At 41.1% G+C, this 20,848-nt stretch overlaps 1 protein-coding gene across 2 annotated transcripts in view; it reads left to right on the top strand.

The window, feature by feature from the left end:
- The first annotated feature begins 1,310 nt into the window (after positions 1-1,310).
- LOC120535813 overlaps positions 1,311-20,848 on the top strand; it is an 82,568-nt gene continuing 63,030 nt past the window's right edge. The window contains exon 1 of one of the 2 annotated variants that reach the window (XM_039763906.1): positions 1,311-1,408. Coding sequence is in view for 1 of the 2 variants with exons in the window: in XM_039763905.1 (XP_039619839.1) it covers positions 2,575-2,606 (32 nt within the window). In the remaining variant the exon portion in view is untranslated. Of the gene's footprint in view, positions 1,409-2,328; positions 2,607-20,848 lie in introns of those variants that run through there. The other variant, XM_039763905.1, reaches the window with a different exon arrangement.

The raw sequence follows: 20,848 nt of genomic DNA, 5'->3' as shown, positions 1-20,848 counted from the left end.
AGATTTACGGTGCGCTGGATGGCACGCATGTGCCTATTACCGCGATTACATTAATCGCAAAGGATGGCCATCTATTGTTATCATTGTGCATGATACATTTGCGTTGGCACTCCTGGAAGTGCCCATGATGCAGCTGTGTTTGCAGCATCGGATCTGTACAGGTGAGCCTACCTTTCAACATCCCTTCTCAGTGCGATAACAATAACTGAATTAGTACTGTAACCTGCTTCCCTTAAGGTTTTTAATTAAAACTGAAATTTGAATTAATACAAAATAACGACGTTTAATAAAAAAAAACTAAAGTTAATATTAATGAGAGAATTTCTCATATATGCTAAAACATCTGCCATTTAATAATTAGCAAAAGATGTTTAGATAATGAAACACACGGTTTATTAAATATTTTGACTGGCACAGTAAATTACCTTTGCGGTTTTTGTATTATTTAGACATCCTAAGAGACACCCCCAGGCTACAGTTGATGTGGAGGGAGTTCAGGTACCCCTTTTAGTAGCAGGAGACCCAGCCTATCCGCTACTGCATTGGCTCATCACGAGAAATAACGAGTCTCTTCATCAGACCATGCGAACCGCTCCGCCATTCTCGTTTTGATTGCACGTGATGAAAATGTATCATGTGACACATTTATTTGCGTTAAAGCCCTTTTTCCGACAAAAAGTGTTTCCAATGTAGTTTTTGCGACATCTGAAGTATCGATATGGAATTTATGCGCTAAAGTTAAACGAAAAAATATTATGTTGACATGTACAACATTTTATCGATAATTAGCATTTCCATCAGATATATCGGTGAGAGAGATTGAAGAGCTAAATATTTTTTCGCAAAAACGTAGTTATTTTATTATTATTAGTATTATTTTCAGAGAAACACATTCATTCACTTCTAACTCTTGCATCAGCGGACGCAGCACAGAATTCATCCCTAGACGGGTCTCCACATTCGCTCCTGCCAAGACGAGTCTTCTGTCAGTTTAAACTGGAGAATGTCCGATTGTGAGAGAAAGGCGCTTCAGCCCATCACTCACACGTCGGAACGTAGCTTGCTTGGAATATGAAGAGGCAGGTTTGATAACCAAATAAATCCCTAAAACTGATTTTGGAGACCCTCAAGGAACCAGCAAAAAATCGAAGAAATAATCCTTGAGATAAAAGCGAAATTGTAAGTTTAAGTTTGGTGCGCCGTGCACGAGCTCCAGGCCACGCCTTGCGCACCAGAACTCGCGCACTAAATGCTTGTCTATCTGTCTCGCGTGTAAATATACGATCAAACCCCTTCTACGGTCGGTTGGAATTTTTTTATTTAAAATTTGAAAATTGGTGTTCATTTTCATGTGTCTGGCTTAATCGATTTAAGATTCGCCATGGAATTCGTATTCTAGACTTATCAGGTGAGCAGAAATCGTCGAATTTTGAAGCTGCAGCTTCATTTGTAAATGTGTTTAGTGAATTGATTGAAGAAAATGGCTTGGCTGCAAAGCAGATTTATAATGCAGATGAGACTGGGTTAATGTGGATGTGTTTACCCAGTTTGTCTGGTTGTAATGAAAAGGTAGCTCACGAGTTTAAGCTAAATAAAAACCGTATTACTGCTCGTATGTGCAAACGCATTAGGAACTAATAAGGTAAAAGTTATATGTGATCGGCGAATTTCCCAAGGCACCCTAAAAGCATAACTAACATCCCTGTGGATGAGGAACAGTTGGATGGTTGTTGACATTTTTACGAAGTGGTTCCCACCATTCGTTTGTTCCAAGTGTCAAAGAAAATTTTAAAAAGAAACTAATGCCAATGGATATTAAAGTTACATTGCTCCTGGATAACTGTCGCGCACATCCTTGCGCAGCTACACGAACGCATTCAGCCCTACGATCAGCCGGGGACCGATTAGCTGATGCTGGTACATCACTTTCTTTTTCGATCCCCAGATCACTTGTATCATAATCGATGCGCGATAAGTCGGAGTCTGATTCAGCAATAATAAACAAAACGCTGTCTACGTGGTATTTTGCTTTGCGTATTCCCTCGCTAGATCCACCTTTTGTTCCGGTGGCCGAAAACTGTGTGAAGAGAGCTCCGGGGCTCTGTATATAATCAGCAGCGCATTCCTATCGGCTGCCGAAAAAATATTCAGCCCTCAAAGAGTTAATTTGCTTTTAATTACAATGGACTGCACTATTAGGTCAATTTGTAATAGTAACTCACAAGCAACCAGAAACAACACTTATCCTGGCATCTACCAATCCCCGTGGGTGACGGTTAACTGAGTTTACTGTACACAGTTATCACTCTTCTGTGTGTACAGCTGCAAGCGCTGGCGACGCAAAGGCTCAGGAGTGCCGAATTACCGATACAATAATGACCTACCCAGAATTCAGCATTTGTTTAACCGGTTGGCGGCGGCGTGACACAGAAAAATAAACGCTAGGGGTTTGAAAGCGGAATCCTAGACAGACCTGTTTTTTTTTTTCCTTTTTTGAACTGGGCAAGTCCTGTGAGTAAATGCGTGAAGATAAGGAAATAAGGGTGCATTTTCACTTAAACGATATGTTCGAGCATGGGTGTCAGCAACTCAAAGGCTCCCAATACGTAAGTCATTTTTTCATGTACAACAAACTTTTTATATGACCATGGCTTGTGAAATATTTGTAAAACTGATTGGACTTTGTCCTGACGCTATCCTGAAACTTACTGGCAGTTAGCGCAGTGGATTTTCACTTCCACAACCTTCACTAATCAGTATTGCAGAGTAAAGGGGAGTTGCTTTTTAATTCACTAAAACAAATAAATGAATTCTGCTGTTCTTAAATTTTCTCTGACGTAACTCGAAGGAGATGTCGGGGCCAGTGTGAGGTAGTCGGACACTGCGGGCGTGCTACGAGTTTCGTTTTTTCTGATAGGTGATTCGTTAGTGGTCTGTGGGTTTATTTAGTCGGCTGTCCTCTATTGGCAGTTTGTTTTTCATTTTCAGGTACCAGTATTTTTGATTTTGCGTAGTATTATATCGAAGTGAGTATGTCATTGGGTTTAATAGCTGATCTGTCATCATTTTTCACAGTTTCGCTTAATGAAATGCAGGGTCACGGACAACCGGAGTCTTTAACGGTAGCACTATTTAGGAAACAACCAGTCGATTGTAGGAAACACAACAACGCAGGACAGTTTGGAGTCGCTGTTAAAACAACCAGCCATAATTTTAAGTGTGAGAGGAAAAAACAAGCAGACATGTTGAAGCTTCCAAGTCTGGTGGGCCAGCGTCCAGCACGGGATTCGAAGCCGCTCAAATGTTCACAGCACTATGTGAGATATGAGCAAACTCACCAAAGACACCTTTTTATCGAACACTTCTGCTAATTATACACAGCAAAAAAATATAGATATACCTCTGGTGTGCTGGGAGTCCAAGACTTTCTCTCCCCATTCCTATTTAGGTAGATGTTAACGGTTCGCAGCATCATCCAAAGGTTTGAGTATGGTAACAACGAAAGAGCTGTTCTTCTTCCAGACTTGGTGTCTGTTGTCTACAGTTGTATTCATGACATATTAGGGAAATTCTAACAACTAGGGAAAGCAAACTCAGTACAGTTTTCTTCTCTAGAATTGTCTAGTGCAATTTACATCTCCTTGATTTATTAGCAAAGCAAAACAAATGAAAAAGGAAACGAGGAATGAAATTTTGATTTAAGAAGTCACTGGTGTCCTCATACTTTGTTATGATAGACTCAAGCTCAAGCTTTGTATTAATGGGGTTTGAAAATAGGTGGCTGGATGGATGGATTGATTTAAGAAGTTGCTTACGATAAAAATCTGAGTAGGTTTCCTTAACCTTGGTCTAAGTGCTGTGGAGAGAAAGACAGGCTTGACCAAAGCCAAAGCAAACTTTATTGTCATCTCAGCCATATACAAGTATACAGATAGACGAAATTGCGAAGCTCAGCGTCCACAGTGTAACAACAGGAAGTGCAAATAAAGTAAAATTTAAAATTAAAACATGAACAAGACATTGTGCAAAGACGACAAAGAAGTTGCAGCAATATTGACGTGTTGTAAGCAATATGAACATTGATGCAATGTATTGTTTTTGCAATCTAGATACATAAATATGGTCAATAGATATGTAATATAATAAATAAATAAATAATAGATATAGACTTGACATAATGTACAAGGGGGGACCCAGAAATTCTTGGAATCAGTCAATAGCACGGAAGTAGGGTTTAGTTATCAAATATGTCATTAGGTATCATATGCCTACAGTCTGGTTAACCAGTTTGTTGAGTGGCACTGTGCTGATCAAGAGTGTATTCTAGACTTTATTCTACACTTCTGAATGTGACTTTGGGGAATTTTGTTTTTCTTCAAATCTCCATTTCAATGATCATAATGTTTTTCAACCTACTTGTGTATATGGAGTTTGTTCCTTCTTGACAGACTGTTAATCAACAACAGAAAAAACATATGGGGATGTGAAACACTCAAAACTGAGTTCTGCATATTGACAACGCTTCTGCACACACAGTGTTGTTTGTCAAAGAGTGTTTGACCAAAAACAATGTACTGTAGTTGTTGCTTCACACACCCTGTATCCTCCAGGTGTTGCTCCCCGTGACTTCTTTGTGTACCTCAAATTAAAATTCAGACTAAAGGGAAGAAGATTTGTGACTGTGGAAGAAATATAGGTAAACAGCATAAGACTTTAGACATGTTAGCAATAGATGAGTGGAGAAAATGTTTCCAGGAATGGGAGAAGTGCTGGGATGACTAAAAGGGAATTGTTGTAAGTTTTATAATAAAGTTTGTTTTAACAATTCTTGTAATTGTTGGGTCCCTTCTTGCATGCTGTTTGATCAAAGAGTTACTTAGTGTTAGCATAAAAGTGACAAGCACCAGGTGTAGCAAGTGGCTTAGCTGTTGTCAGGAGGTGACATGGTGGCCTGCTACAGGTTAATTAGTTAACTGAGGTTAATTGATTATTTACCTTCAAGTGCTGAACTGACAAAGTTATGGAACAGCTAAGCCGAAAGTCATTAACTGACATTTGAAAAGGTCACCTAGCTTTGTGTCGAACCGTTATCTTGCTGCACACATGACATGGTAGCATGTTAAGGATCAGCAGATGATTCACGTTTTGGTTTGGAAGGGGAAATGTTGAAGTAGAGCTGGTGTCTTAGTCATGGATCAGTATTTGTACATGTGTGAATTCTAATGGAGGCATTGGGAGGGAGGTTTTCTTTAGGGTGAAGATCATCAACTGAGCAGGAAAAAGAACATTGCTTTTTGTAGCCATTAATACACCTTTGTTTTACAACTTAGTTTTTTAATATATACTGGTGCAAATAGTTTTAGAGTATACTTACATACCTTTTTGACATTTTATAAGCAGAGTTTTTTAAATGTTTGTTTTAAATGCCTCTACTAGTCCCCAGTTTTAACAGGTAGAAATTTTAATGGCACCTTACGATTGTCATTTACACTAGAGTGTGACAAAGCAGTCAAAATCTGGGTGATGTGTTCATAGGTCACAAGTGGGCTTCAGCTCTGGCATTTCATCAAAGCAATTCAGCTGTGGGTCATTTGGAGGCTTACCTGTTTTTGAAAGGTGCTGTTTATTAAGTGTTACATTGGACAATATAGCTGTGAATTAGAAGGTGGCTTTGCTGATGGCTAAGTGGTGTGTCAGTGATATTGTTGGTAAGCTAATGAACAGCACGTGCCTCAAATAAGGGTTGAAGTGTATTAGTGCCATCTTGTACAAGCGTCTCAGCTCTGTGTTATAGTGTGGTTTCAGGTACAGATCAGAGTCTGAATTTATTTTAAGGACTGACATATATATTTTATCATTTAGCCAACTAATGTTTTTGTCATTGATTGTCGTTACTGTAGTGGGTTTGGATAAAACTGGATGCATGAGATTTTAGTTTCTAAATATGCCAGGTGACACAGGAAATTGTTCATATTACGGTCAGGGAATATCAAAGCTTTTGGTCAACAGTTGGCCTATGATTGTGGTGATTAGTAGCAGGTTCAGAAGTAGAACAGGGACCTCAAAGACTATAGTTCAGCAGGTGATCTGGAAAGGTTTAGAAAAGCAAGTTTTCATATTTTCTTTTATTCCTGCTTAATTGTTTAACTATTTTAATCAAAACACAAGTGCCATAAAGTCTATGACAAAAAAGAAATAGTCACACAGAATTATACAGTTTTTGTAAAAACCGGGTAATATAATTTTTTATCTGTTTGTCATAGGGCCAAAACCAAGGATTGTTTGGATTAGGTAAAGCTGCCTTACTAAGCAATAAACACAGAAGTTTATAGCAGCATAGAGTCATACAAACTCTGAATGACATCCCTGTGCCATGTATAATAAAACATTATGTAACTTGTCCTCTAGTTAGGCAATGAAAGGTTGAGGGTGTACAGCAAATGTTAGTTAATAATAATAACTAGCCAACCCGCAGCGTACCATACGCCGCATAATCAGGCCGGTTTTTTAATGGTTTTAAGCGCAGGGAGAAAATTAACATTTGAAAAATTGGTAATGTAATAAATCAGCAAGAAAAGCAACATTGTAACAATGCACGGAAGGAACCAACACACAATCGTCCGTGACTGAAAACTGGCGGATCGCCATCGCTCCTTCTCCTGCTAGACGAAGGGATGGGGGTGCACGGAGCTCAGTCGCGGAGGGTGGAACGGGAGGAGAGGAGAAGGACGTCAATTCCGCTCCCTCTGTCAAGCTAGTCTGCTGATTTCTTGTTCAGTATGCACTGCCCGCTCATGTGCCCACCTCCAACTCGTCACTTGAGTCGTTGTCGTCTTAACACAGTCCAGATGCACCTGTGACTGATGTAGACGTTTCATTGCTTTGTGTGGTTTTTGCCGCTTTTCTATATATAATCCACCAAGACACCCGACCACGGTAGTAGCAAGGTGGGAGGGGGGTGTGTACAAAGGGTAGAGACGTAACCAGTGGGAGCATGAGTCGCACTTAGTGGGAATTCCATGGTTTGCTGCCCGAATGGGGTTTAACGGCTTACCCACGCCTCTCTGCGCCGGGTAGACACACGCTCAATGGAAAGACACGGTTGTCTAAAACGGGTTGGTGTGAGAATACAACAGTAAGTGAATGAAAAGATGGAACTCTGGAGAGAGCAAAATACAACACAATAGTGAACCCGCAGCATAACAAACGCCGCATAATTATTTATTGATGGTTGAACACTTCTGGAAAGACACAGTTGTCTAAAAAGGGAGGGTTTGAGGATACAACAGAAAGTGAATGAAAAGATGGAACTCTGGAAAGAGTAACATATAATTGTCTGTGAGTGAAGAAGACGCATGTTTGTCGCGGATGCAAATTGCTGTATGTAGTGTGTAAAACAGTTTGCTATGATGCACGAGGTCGTGCGTCGTAACCGAAAATTCAGTTTTTAAAGACTGCTTACTTCATTGTGTTTTAACCTTAGTTGTAAAGGATTGTTTTAAGGATCCCATGGGGTACCCTCGCAAACCGTTTTACACGCGACATATGGCGACTCACCTCCGCGAGAAACATGCCTCTGTGAACAGTCAACGTGGCTCGGAGGTACATGAGGCCTCTACGACAGACGAATATAAATGACGCCGTTCCTTCTGTGTCGTCGCGTCTGAGTTGGTGGGCGTGGCTCTGCAAGTTGTCGTCGTATCCAATGGTCTTGGAGTTGGTGGGCGTGGCTCCTCCCTGCGTGCACCATAGGTGTCTTACTTGTCGGCGGCTTAGTGAATCCACGCCCCTTCCGGCGTGTTTTCCATGGGTGTCTTGCCTTAGTGAATTATATATATATAGATGTTACATTTATTGAGCGTGGGGCGGCACGGTGGCGCAGTGGGTAGCGCTGCTGCCTCGCAGTAAGGAGACCTAGGTTCTCTTCCCTGTGTGGAGTTTGCATGTTCTCCCCGTGTCTGCGTCGGTTTCCTCCTAGAGTCCAAAGACATGCAGGTTAGGTGCATTGGCGATTCTAAATTGTCCCTAGTGTGTGCTTGGTGTGTGTGTGTGCGCGCCCTGCCCAGGGTTTGTTTGCTGCCTTGCGCCCAGTGTTGGCTGGGATTGGCTCCAGCAGACCCCCGTGACCTTATAGTTAGGATATAGCAGGTTGGATAATGGATGGATGGATTTATTGAGCGCCTTTCACAAACCCAAGGTCGCTTTACATACAGAGTAAAAAAAAAAAAAATTACACAGATGACATAAGTTCGTAGAAGAGGAAAGTTTTCAGTTGACATTTAAAAGTGCAGAAATAGGAGCAATAGACTGAGGAAGAGAGTTCCAGAGTTGAGGGGCTATAGTACTGAAGGACCTGCCTCCCAGGATGGAGAGTCTGGTGTGTGGGACAGTAAGGAGATTACTGCTCGAGGACCTGAGAGAGCGACAAGGAGTGTAAGGAGCTAGTAGCTGAGTGAGGTAGAGGGAGACAAGGTTATGTAGAGCTTTAAAGGAGAGAAGCAGAATCTTGAATTTAATCCTTGATGGAAGCGTTAACCAGTAAACCTGGGAGAGAACAGGGGGTGAGGACTCTGGCTGCAGTGTTCTGAATATACTATAGCTTCTGTATAGATTTAGCAGGGAGGCCGATGAAGAGGGAATTACAGTAATCAATACAAGACATTATGAAACAATGAACCAGAGTTTGAGCATCATTAAAGGACAGAAATGGATGGAGGCGGACAATGTTACAGAGATGATAGAATGAAATTTTGGAAAGAGACCTAATGTGTAGCTCAAAGTTAAGTGATGAATCAAACAAAACACCAAGATTTCTGACAACAGGAGCAGGTTTGACAATTGTACCATCAACAGAAACAGATAAATTGGATGCCTGAGAAAGTTGGGATTTTGGACCTACTAGTAACACTTAAGTTTTATTGGCATTAAGTTTGAGAAAGTTATTTTCTATCCATAGCTTAAGATCAGTGATGCAGTCAATGAGTGTGCTAGGAGGTGAATCTGTAGGAGAGTCTATACTAAGCTAAAACTGTATATCGTCTATATAACATTGGAAGTTAAGGCAATGTCTGAAAATAATCAGACCCAAAGGAAGGATATACTTTGAAGTAGAAAAAGTAATGGCCCAAGGACTGAAACCTGAGGGACACCACGCGATACAGGTGAGGTGGAGGTTTTATATTGGCCGAGTGTGACAAACTGTTGCCTATTAGAGAGATATGAAGTGAGCCATTGAAGGGCTAAGCCAGAGATGCCTACAGCAGAGAGATGTGAAAGGAGGATTTCATGATTAACAGTGTCAAATGCTGCACTTAAGTCAAGAAGGAGGAGAATTTTAAGTGAACCATAGTCTGCAGATCAGAGAAGATCATTAACTAAACGGAGAAGAGCTGTCTCAGTGCTTGTGCTGTGTATGAAAGCCAGACTGAAAAGGCTCATAGAGTATATTGTCTAGAAGAAAAGCATGGAGTTGTGTAGCAACCACGTGTTCCATCACCTTTGCCAAAAAAGGGAAATTAGAGATAGGCCTGTAACTGGAAAGAAAGGAAGGATCCAGGTCAGGTTTTTTAAGGATTGGGGTAACTGCAGCAGTTTTGAGGGCAGTAGGGACAGAACCTGAAATGAAACATGCATTTACCAATGAGGCAACAGGAATACTAATTATGGATGAGCATGTCTTAAGCAGAGAAGTGGGGACAGGATCAAGCAGACAGGAGGAGGAGGAATTAGACTTATTAATAAGTTCAGAGATGGCAAGAGAGTCAATAGGCGAGAAACAAGTGAGTCTTGTTGATGGAGATGGCAGATCAGAATGAGTGAGTGATTGAGGTGTAGAGTGGAAACAGTGATAGATTTGATCAATTTTGGTATTAAAGAAATGTAAGAAAGCCTGTTCAGCTGTATTGGGGCAAGTTAGAGGAGAGGGTTGGAGGAGTTTATTAACAGTCCTAAAAAGTTTTCTAGGCCTACTTAGCACCATTTATGAGAGATGAATAATAGTTGGAGCGAGCAGTGTTAAGGACATCCCTATATTTAAGTTTATGCTCAGTGTAAAGCTGTGAATAAACTATGAGACCCGTTTTCTTATAATGCCGCTCAAGACGCTGGCTAGTGGCTTTCATAGCTCTGAGCTCATCGGTGTACCAGGGACAGGAGCGGGAGGCTGGAACTTGCCTAGTCCTTAAGGGAACAAAGTTATCTAACAGTTGGGAAACACAGCTGTTATAAAGGGAAGAGTATGCAGTTGTAAAAGAGATGAAGACAGAAGGGAAACAGCAAACAAATCAGAATTAACAGACCTAATGTTGCAATAGGAGACAGACTTTTTCTTGACAGATGTAGTGGTAATAATGCTAAAGTTACATTCAATAAGCTTATAATCAGAAATACCAGAGAGTGAACCTGAGATAGAGAGATTATTCAAGCCATTTGAACAAAGCAAATCAAGAGTATGACCCTGAGTATGAGTGGGTAAATCCATATGCTGTGCCAAGTCAAAACAACTCCAAAGTTGAGATTAATTCAGCTGTAAGAGAACAGTTGATATCAAGATGAATATTAAAATCACCAAATAAAATTACAGCAGGGCAAAGAGGTGAGATTACAATGAGAAGCTCATTAAATTCAGACAGAAAGTTCACCACAGATTTGGGAGGACGATAAACTAACCACAGCAGCAAAGGAGGGGAGGAAACCAGTTTAACAGCAATATATTCAAAATATGTGACTTTAAAAAAGGAGAGTTCCTTCATTGTTAAGGTAGATCTATAAACCGCAGCCAAGCCACCTTCTTTTCCTGTTAACCTGGATTTAGATATGTGGCTATAGCCTGGGGGAGACAGCAAGTTTAAATATAAATAGTCATCAGGTTGTTGCCAAGTTTCTGTAAGAAGAAACATGACCACTTGCTTCTGGGAGATGAGGCCATTAATCAACGAGGTCTTGTTAATGATGGAGCGAGTGTTCAAAAGGGCGAGCCTAAAGTTGAAACAGCCGGGAGAGCAGGGTGCAGACACCTCCTGAAGGGGAGAAAGATGGCTCATGTTTATCCCTTGGACAGCCCTAGCATTACACCAGTGAACACGTTGAGATGTCACTACAGTTGGAATCGATGCGTCTGAGCCATAGATCCGCGAGGGGCCTCTTATAGACCAGTGAATATAGCGAGGACACCAAGTAATTCCAAGCAGCTGGCAAAAACTATAAGTCAGGGAGAACAATCATAGATGACAGTCAAGATTTTTAAGTTCATATGGAGAATATATGAGCTGCATTGCCAAAAAAGTAGAAGTGATAACACATAGCACAAACCAGAGACAGAACAGACTTAGAATATCCAGACACCGGTGGACACTGCCAAGTGCGAACAGAATGCCACACAACACCATGCAAACTCCAGCTACACACGTTAGCCAACCCAAATGTCACTGCATAACCAGCGAGAAAAGGAAAAGCACAGTGGGCAGGCTACACATTCGCAGTTTAGACTGGCGACTGCAAACGACGCAAGAGTAGATTCACACTTACTGCAAAGGCAGTAACAGGAGAGAAGGAAGCAGGACTGAAGCAGGTGTGATCTAGGCAATCGCCAGTGGCATTCGTAAGTAAAATTTGAAAAGAGCAGTCAAATCAGAAGGTAAAGGTGGAAAAGTCCGACGAGACAAGACAAAACAAATACAAGGACACCGGTGAGAAGCGGCAGCCAAACGCACACAGTGTACTCTCAACTGGAAGTACTCTCTTTCTTTGCTAACTGAGAGATTATTAGAGATTATTAGAGACGTAAAGGGTGCTGCCTAAGCATTACATGGATATGACAGGCATCTAAGGATGGGTATTGCCTTATTGGAAAATAGCATCAAGCTACACAAGGGTTTTTTGATGGCATCACCTTAGTGTACAGTGAAAAGGTCAAATTGCCCTGGACGAGCAGTAGAAGTGACTGACCTTCATTGCTGATGATTACCTACAGCATGACACACACTGTTCTGAGAGTTTGCCATTCAACAATGCTGTCTGGATTATATTGTATCTTTGTACACATTTTTGTAAATCTAGTTGTCATCCTCTAGGTATAGGACTTGATCATGAAGATGACCTGATGTCAGTCTGTAGCATATTTCATACAGCTTAACATCAGTTCATATGCATTTGGAGGTCGTTTGTGGTAAGTGGCTGTTGTCATGATGTTCAATGAAGTCCTGCATCAGCTACAGGTTGTTGGCTCTTGAAGTAATCTATTCAGTGGCAGTGCATGTGAGTTTCCATATCTTTGTTGATATCAGTAAATGCTAACATGGCATTTTACACTGTTTCAGTCGTCGGTATCATGTGTTACAGCTCCCTTTCTATCTCAAAAGAGGGACATTTTGCATCTTATTGAAAAAAAGAGAACTCCCTTCAGCTTGTAGAGACAACAGCCCCTAAGCTACAAGAGGCATGCGTCTTTGTGTAAATCAGACTGTGGTGTAGTCAGTAGTCAGTCTAAGTTCTCTCCACCAGTCCTCTGATTCTACTCACACCTGGCCTATTACATACACAACGAGACTGTCCTCCTACAACCACACTAGTATCATCCTGTTCTCTGATCTGTATAGCTAACATGTTCCAGGATCCAAAAGGCATTACGAAAACCAGCAATTCTGCCCCTGATAAAAGTCTGTAAACTTTTTATAAGACTGAAAACTTTATTTCAGTCATTGTTTGTTCTTTAGTAGCAGTACAAGCATCCAAAGGTCACCAAGGCCCCTCCTTGTCCAAATACTGCTTGGCTTTTTGGATATGGTCATTAGCATAACAGCTTGCAGACCTAATTTTTAATCAGAATCAGAATTCATTTTATTGGCCAGGTACACTAATGTCCATCCATCCATTATCTAACCCGCTATATCCTAACTACAGGGTCACGGGGGTCTGCTGGAGCCAATCCCAGCCAACACAGGGCAGAAGGCAGGAAACAAACACTGGGCAGGGCGCCAGCCCACCACAGGGGTACACTAATGTATATTAGGAATTTGTCTTGATAGTATTGGTGCAATACAGAAGGACAGGACAGAATGCAAAATATAAATATAAAGAGATACAATATAAAATGATAGACTATTAGGCAGCATACAACTGCAATATAAAACCATAAAGAGGTAATAGATAGATAGATAGATAGTTTATTAATCCCAAGGGGAAAATGAAAAGGATTAAAATGTCCAGGCAGTCCAGTGTGCAGGTATACAAAGATAATGAGTAGATGCTTAGATTTGATTAGCTGGAATAACTGCACGTGGTAAAAAACTTAAGCGACAGGTTGTTTTAACTTTCACTGTACGAAGATGTTTGCTGGTGGAAGTCTTTGGTACAGGCTCTGCCTGGGTAAGTCGGATCAGCAATGATTTTTGTGGCCCTCTTCCTTACCCTGGACTGAAATAGGACTTCAATGTGTTGTAAGTTACAGCCTTTGATCCTTTCACAGGCTTTGATGATGTGTTGCTGATTGGCCTTAGTCTGAACAGAGGCAGAACCAAACCAGATAGTTATAGATGAGGTCAGAATAGACTTAATGATGGATGTGTAGTATTGAACCAGTATTGCTATTGAGGGAGATTGAATTTCTTTAGCTGACACAAAAAGAACATTCTTTGTTGGGCTTTCTTAATAATGCACATGATGTTATTGTCCCACTTAAGGTTCTGTGACAGCACAGTGCCCAGAAACGTAAATGATTCAGTCATCCCAACACCTGAGCATTTATGGCAAGTGATAATTAAACAGGTGTCTGTTTCCTGAAATCTATGATAATTTTGTGAGTTTTATGTTAAATAAGGTCCAAATTATTATTGCTGTACCATATTGTTAGATTTTCCACCTCTTGTCTGTATATGGACTCATCATTTTTTGAAATAAGACCAATCAATTTGATGTCATTTGCAAATTTAAGAAGTTTGACAGATGAATCGCCAAAGGTACAATAATTTAAATCAAGTGAAAAGAGTAGTGGGGTCAAGGACACATCCCTGCAGTGCAGCAGTACTAAAGGTTAATGGGTAAGTCATGTGCACCCTACCACACATACTGTTTCCTATCTGTAAGAAAGTCTGCGATCCAATTGCAGATTAAACTGGGCAGGTTGAACTGGGTGAGTTTCTTATCTAGTAGCTCTGAGATGACTGAATTCAAAGCAGAGCTAAAATCCACAAACAAGACCTCACATATGCCCTTGGCTTACCAAGGTGTTGGTAAATAAAGATCAGATCTAAATTCACTGCATCATCCACAGACCTGGTGGCTCTGTATGCAAACTGAAATGGGTCCAGGAAATCTTTTGTAGTATTCTTGAGGTAATTCAGAGCAAGGCATTCAAAGGTCTTCATTACCACAGTGGTTAAAGCTTCTGGTCTGTAGTCTTTTAGGTCTGTGACCTTTGATTTTTTTACTACTGGAATGATGATGGAGGTCTTGAAGCAGGGAGGAACAGTGCACAGATTAAGAGATTTGTTGAAAATGTCTGCAAATACTGCAAACAATTGATCAGCACAGTTCCTCAGCATGGGAGGGGAAATAAGGCCCAGGCCTGCAGCTTTTTTAATATTTTGCTTTTGAATAAGCTGTAGACATATTTTACAGTGATGACAGGAGGTGTAAGCTGAGAAGAAGTGGAGTGCACAGTACAAACCGTGAGACCATCAGGTAGATTTATGTCTCACTGTCTGTAAACTGATTGAACTGTTTAGCCAGACTGGATACTGATTAGCCAGACTGGGAACAGCAGAACTGTTTAATGTTTGTTTCTTCTAGTTAATGACCTGTTTAAGGCCTCTCCAGAAGGATGAGTTGCTGTTTGCAGACAATTGTTCTTGCAGCTTGCAGCATTGATTATTTCCTTTTTGCATCTTCAATCCCTTTCTCCAAGATATACTTAGCTTTTCTGTATTCCTCATGATTACCAGCTCTGAAAGCTAACTCTTTGTTCTGAGCTCTGTGGTGAACCAAGATTTATCAATGCTAAACTTCACAATTGTTTTGTTGGAATGCAAACATCTTCACAAAAACTAATATATGAAGTTACAGCATTAGTGTATTCATGCATGTTGAAGGTGGCAGTTCTGAAGGCACCCCGGTCTGTACAGGCAAAGCAGTCCTGAAGCTTCTCTGTTGCCTGTTATCTATACTAATAAAAGGCAAAGCCCTCACTCACTCACTCACTCACTCATCACTAATTCTCCAACTTCCCGTGTGGGTGGAAGGCTGAAATTTGGCAGGTTCATTCCTTACAGCTTCCTTACAAAAGTTGGGCAGGTTTTATATCGAAATTCTACGCGTTATGGTCATAACTGGAAGCTGTTTTTCTCCATTTACTGTAATGGAGATGAGCTTGAACGCCGTGGGGGCGGAGTTTCGTGTGACATCATCACGCCTTCACGTAATGAAGAAAACATGCATTATATAATTTAGAAGGCAGCAAAACAATAAGAAGCGAGCGAGTGACATATACAACGATATTTATGAGTTCTGCTACTTCGGAAACAAAGCACGATGTAAACCTACACTTTAAATTAAGTTCATAGACAGGCTGCCGCTGGCGTTTGTAATTTAGTGCCTGCCCATATAAGGCCGTCTGTCAGCGGCAATCCAATAGCAAACTCCCACTAAATATTCACGGGTTAAGGATTGTGCTTATGCAGAGGAAGATTAGATGGTCAGGGTGGTGTTTGGTACAAACTCAGCGAAACTGCGAGAGAAAGTTTTAAGTGCCAGGACTAAGGTAACATTAAATACAGCCATGGACATAGCACGAGATGGCAACAGCACAGCTGGGAAACTTTGATGCATGTACACTGAGCGGCTCACGTGAACTGGCGCAGTGCACAGATAAAAGCAACAGTTCCAAAAGCTGAACAAAACCGAATTACACAATTGAAAAGGCAGCAAAAAATATGAAGCGTCTGATACATACAAGCATATTCATAAATCCAGCTACTGCGGAAACAAAGCACACGGTGGAAAAAGTCAATGTCCGCTAAAGGAAGACAGTGTAAAAAAACCGTGCATGCAGTGTGTCAGGTCTCAGATAAAGAAGAAGGCGAGCTGTTTATTGATGCAGTAAGAAGCGAATCGATGAATGAAACCTGTCATCTTTACAGCGATTGACAAACACGGAATGTAACTTGAACACAACACATCCTACAAATACGAACCTGATTGAAAGAAATAATGATAATCAAATCCTTGATGACAGCAACACTCAGTAACACTCACAAAACAAATACTGTATATTGACAGTCATGTTACGTTATTTTTAAAATGTTCCCTTTTCTTTTCTAGCTTTTTAACACACTACTTCTCGCTGCGATACGGGTATATATATATGTATATATATATCCCGATCTACATACTCGAATAATGGATACTTTATTAGCCATCAATGATTGTTTTGGTAAAGCCATACTCAGTGTATTCATTAGATGAGCGGTAAAAAGTAAGAGCGAGGGAGGATGACTTATTGAGGCATGCAGGCTGTAGTCTTGCGTCAACTCTATCTGAATTGCGCGATCACATTTAAAAAATATATTTTCAAGTTCTATTTAGTCCATATGTGTCAAACTCAAGGGCGCGGGCCACATCCGGCCGGCGTGTAATTATATCCGGCCCGAGATCATTTTATATACTGTATTATTGTTATTAATGGCCGGGTATATGAAGCGCTGGTAACACAATAAACTACAGATCCCATAATGCAGCGCTTCAGCTGCCTTGCGAACACTTACGCGTTAATCAAGTCTAGCTTATGATGCTGCAAGTTATTGCGAAGCTAGCTCACACGATGCTGAAGAGAAAAGTTGATTCTGAAAATAGAGCCTTTAAAACCGATGGGAGGCTGAGTATATGTTTACTGAACCCGTGTGTCTCATTTGTGGAGCTAATGTGGCTGTAATTACAGAATTTAATCTAAGGCGGCACTATGAGACAAAACATCAGGGTAACCTGAAAGACCTGAATGCAATGCAGAAGATACAGAAAGCAGAAGAATTAAATAAGAATCTGACACTTCAGCGGACGTTTTACCCGTGCACAATCACAAAGTGATTTCAAGTGAAGCTGCTTTTATGGGAGACACAAATGCACCAGTGCAACTTGCCCCACTTTCCCTGTTGCCAAGTAATGTTAAACCAAGTCGTCACTACGGTGTTCCCAAATCGCACTTTGCTGATAAACTGGCGCACTGAGTTTGCCGGCGCTTTGGTGACTTTGAAGAACAAAAAGTCCGTCTACATGCGGCTCGAACCTTGTGCATGTTTGGTAGCACATATCTGTGTGAGAAGCTCTTCTCAGTGATAAAGACTAACAAAACAGCACACAGGAGTCGCCTCACTGATGAGCACCTGCAATCCATCCTGAGAATCTCCACAACACAGAACCTCACACCAAACAGAAACGAACTTGTTGCCAAAAAGATGCCAGGCGTCCAGCTCTAAAATGACATATGAGCAAAGACAACTGAATGATTTGATTTGTTATTGCTGAAAGGAACACATTTTATTTATATTTCCAGGTTTTGTTATGCAGCATGTTCATATTTGAATTTGTATAATTTTGACAGGATATATTTTTATGGAGAGCAAAATCTTTTGGGATATTTAAAATCTAAGTTTATTTTTTATATAAAATTACATAAGAGTAAAGAAATTTGAATGTTTGTTCTTTTAACGTTTACTTTATTTCTAACTTGTATAATTTAGACAGGATATATTTTTATGGAGAGCAAAATATTATAAGTTGTTTAAGGTTTGAGTTGATTTATTCACGAATAATATTCCTGTCTGTTTTTACCATTCCTACCAAAGATATTTCTGTCGACTAAATAAAAATTCCTTCTATTTAAAATTTAAATAGAACTTGAACAAATCGATAGTTCATAATATCCGCAGACTGCACGTAAGAGCGGGAGTTATCCGTTTTAACAAGCAGCGTATTGCACTGATACGAAATAGCTGTGTGTGTATATATGTGTGTGTATATATATATATGTGTATATGTATAGATATGTATATATATATGTTTGTGTGTGTGTGTAAATATATATGACAGCAATACTCATCACTCACAACAGTGACAAAACAATTACATTGACAATCATGTTACGTTATTTTCAAAATGTTTCCTTTTCTTTTTCATTGCTTCTTTAACACACTTCTCCTGCTGAGCCTTGGTATTTACTAGTCTATATATATAATTCACTAAGGCAAGACAACCATGAAAACGCGGAAGGCGTGGATTCACTAAGCCGCCGACAAGTGAGACACCTATGGCGCGCAGAAAGAGCCACGCCCACCAACTCCAAGCCCATTGGATATGGCGACAACTTCGCAGGGCCCGCCCACCAAGTCGGGCGAGGACACAGAAAAAGTGGCATCATTTATATTCGTCTGTCGTGGAGGCCACATGCGGTGCAGATCAGGTTAATGTCATGTTCATGTCATGCACCTCCGAGCTACGTTGACTGTTCATAGAGGCATGTTTCTCGCGGAGGTGAATCGCCATATGCAGCGTGTGAAGCGGTTTGCGAGGGTATCTCATGGGATCTTTAAAACAATCCTTTACAACTGAGGTTAAAACACAATGAAGTAAGCAGTCTACGAGTTTTCGGTTACAACGCATGACCGCTTGCACCATAGCAAACTGTTTTACACACTACATACAGCAATTACATCGCGACAAACATGCGTCTTCTTAGATGCTCCTGCAGGAACACGGAAGACTTTTCCTGCCCACCAACACTCCTTTTTCACCGGCCCGCGTCTACCCTCACTCTCTAGACATTCACACTGCCTGCCCATGTGCCCGGACGCAAAAACTCACAGGCCACCCAGTTAGCCCCTTTCGTCTGTGCTAGGAGTCCACATGCACGTCTAAGCCACGTTGACTTTTCATTATTCTTTTCGGTTTCGACACCAACTGCGTCCACCATGAAAAACCATGCGAAAGGAACAACGAAGCCCCGCCCACAAACTCTACCCCTCCTCCTACGTGCTCAGGAACACACCTCAGACCACTGCCCGCCAAATCAAACAGCTCATCAAACACATACTCACTCGCTTTGGTCTGTGCTGCGGTCCAAACCCAGCTGTGAGCCACGTTGACTATTCTTTTGCCCTCCATGGCTTCCGCTTCAAATGTATTTCATGGAAACAACACTTCTTTCAATGTTATAGAAATTCCTGCTTCAGGTAACTGTTTGTTTCTGTCAGTCGGGTTTTTTTTGGAGAAATGTCATTGACGAAACTGTTGCTCATAGCAGTTGCTCATAGCAAACTGTTTTACACGCTACATACAGCAATTCGCATCCGCGACAAACATGCGTCTTCTTAGATGCTCCTGCACTTTGTACACAACCCCCCCCTGTGGTCGGGTGTCTAGGTGGAATGTATACAGAAAGGCAGCTAAAACCACACAGAGCAATGAAAAGTTTATGTGAGTCACAGGTAGGGTTACCACTTTTAATACAAACAAATAAGCGGTCGGCGTCCAAATTCTTAGAGGGACAAGTGGCTTTCAGCCACGTGAGATTGAGCATTAACAGGTTTGTGATGCACTTGTATGTCGGTACTGCATGCGCTACACTGAATGGATCAACGTGTGTCTACCCGGCGTGGGTAAGCCGTTGAACCCCATTCGTGATGGAGACCGTGGCTTGCAATTGTTCCCCACGAACGAGAAATTCCCAATACGTGCGGGTCATACGCTCGCACTGATTACGTTCCTGCCCTTTGTAAAGGGTCGGGTGACTTGGTGGATTATATATAAAAAAGCACCCAGAACCGCAAAGAACAATGAAAAATCAACGTGGAAACCGACTGAGGCGGTGTTTGGAAAATTAACAGTCAACGTGACTCACAGGTGTGTGTGGACTGTACACAGACAAAAGCGACTCAGGTAGGGAGTTGGGGGCGGGCACATAAGCGGGCAGTGCGTACTGAACGAGCGCCGTTCAACCCTGTCCTTCGCTTTGGAAGGAGAAGGCGCTCCTCTGGTTTTCAGTCACGGACAATTGTATGTTGCTTCGTAGCATACATTGTTGCAATGTTACTTTTCTTGGTGGTTTATTAAATTACGGATTTTTCAAATGTTTATTTTTTCCTCTGTGCTTAAAAATCATTTAAAAAGCGGTCTGATTTTGCGGCGTATGCTACGCCGCGGGTTGACTAGTAGTTTATAATAAGCAGTTCTAGGTCGAGAAAACATGATTTAAAAAGAACTGTCACATTGTTACACCAGCCTTGAATGATGTAGAAACACACTCCTCTTGTTTTGTTGCAAAGTTCGGTAAAGTGGTCCGCTTGGTACAGCAGTATGAAGTTGGGTAAGTCCAATGCAGAGTCTAGAACAGAGTCATTCAGCTAGATTTCAGTAAAGCACAGAGCAGATAAAAAAAGAAAAGTCCATTTTAGTGCGTATTAACAGCTGCAGTTTGTTGACTTTGTTTGCCCGCAAATGTTAGATAAATGTATTGCAGGCAGTGGTTGCCGTAGTCCTGACTTCCAGCTCTTTTGCCTCTGGTCCTCTGCCTTTGTACTACCTGTATGAGCACCTGTGATCAACAAAGTTGTATGATTCGTGGATGTTGTTATAAAATTTTTGTTACATCAGGTAGCACACTGCAATCAATATTCAAGAAACTCTTCCTTGGTAACAATGAATTTAACACAAAAAGACAGACAAAGATGGAGTACCAGACTACTGTGGCTGCCATCCTAGATGCCATCTGGGAGATCATGTTCTTCAACAAAGTCAAATGACAAGAATTCACTGGCACAAAAATGAAGTTGTCCTGTTTTGTTTTATTAATAGTGACCAGAAG

The sequence above is a fragment of the Polypterus senegalus genome, chromosome 9 (genome assembly GCF_016835505.1).
Source record: "Polypterus senegalus isolate Bchr_013 chromosome 9, ASM1683550v1, whole genome shotgun sequence".
NCBI classification, from domain to species: Eukaryota; Metazoa; Chordata; class Cladistia; order Polypteriformes; family Polypteridae; genus Polypterus; species Polypterus senegalus.
The sequence above is the reverse complement of the archived record's forward strand: the minus strand, read 5'-3'. Positions and strand labels throughout refer to the sequence as shown.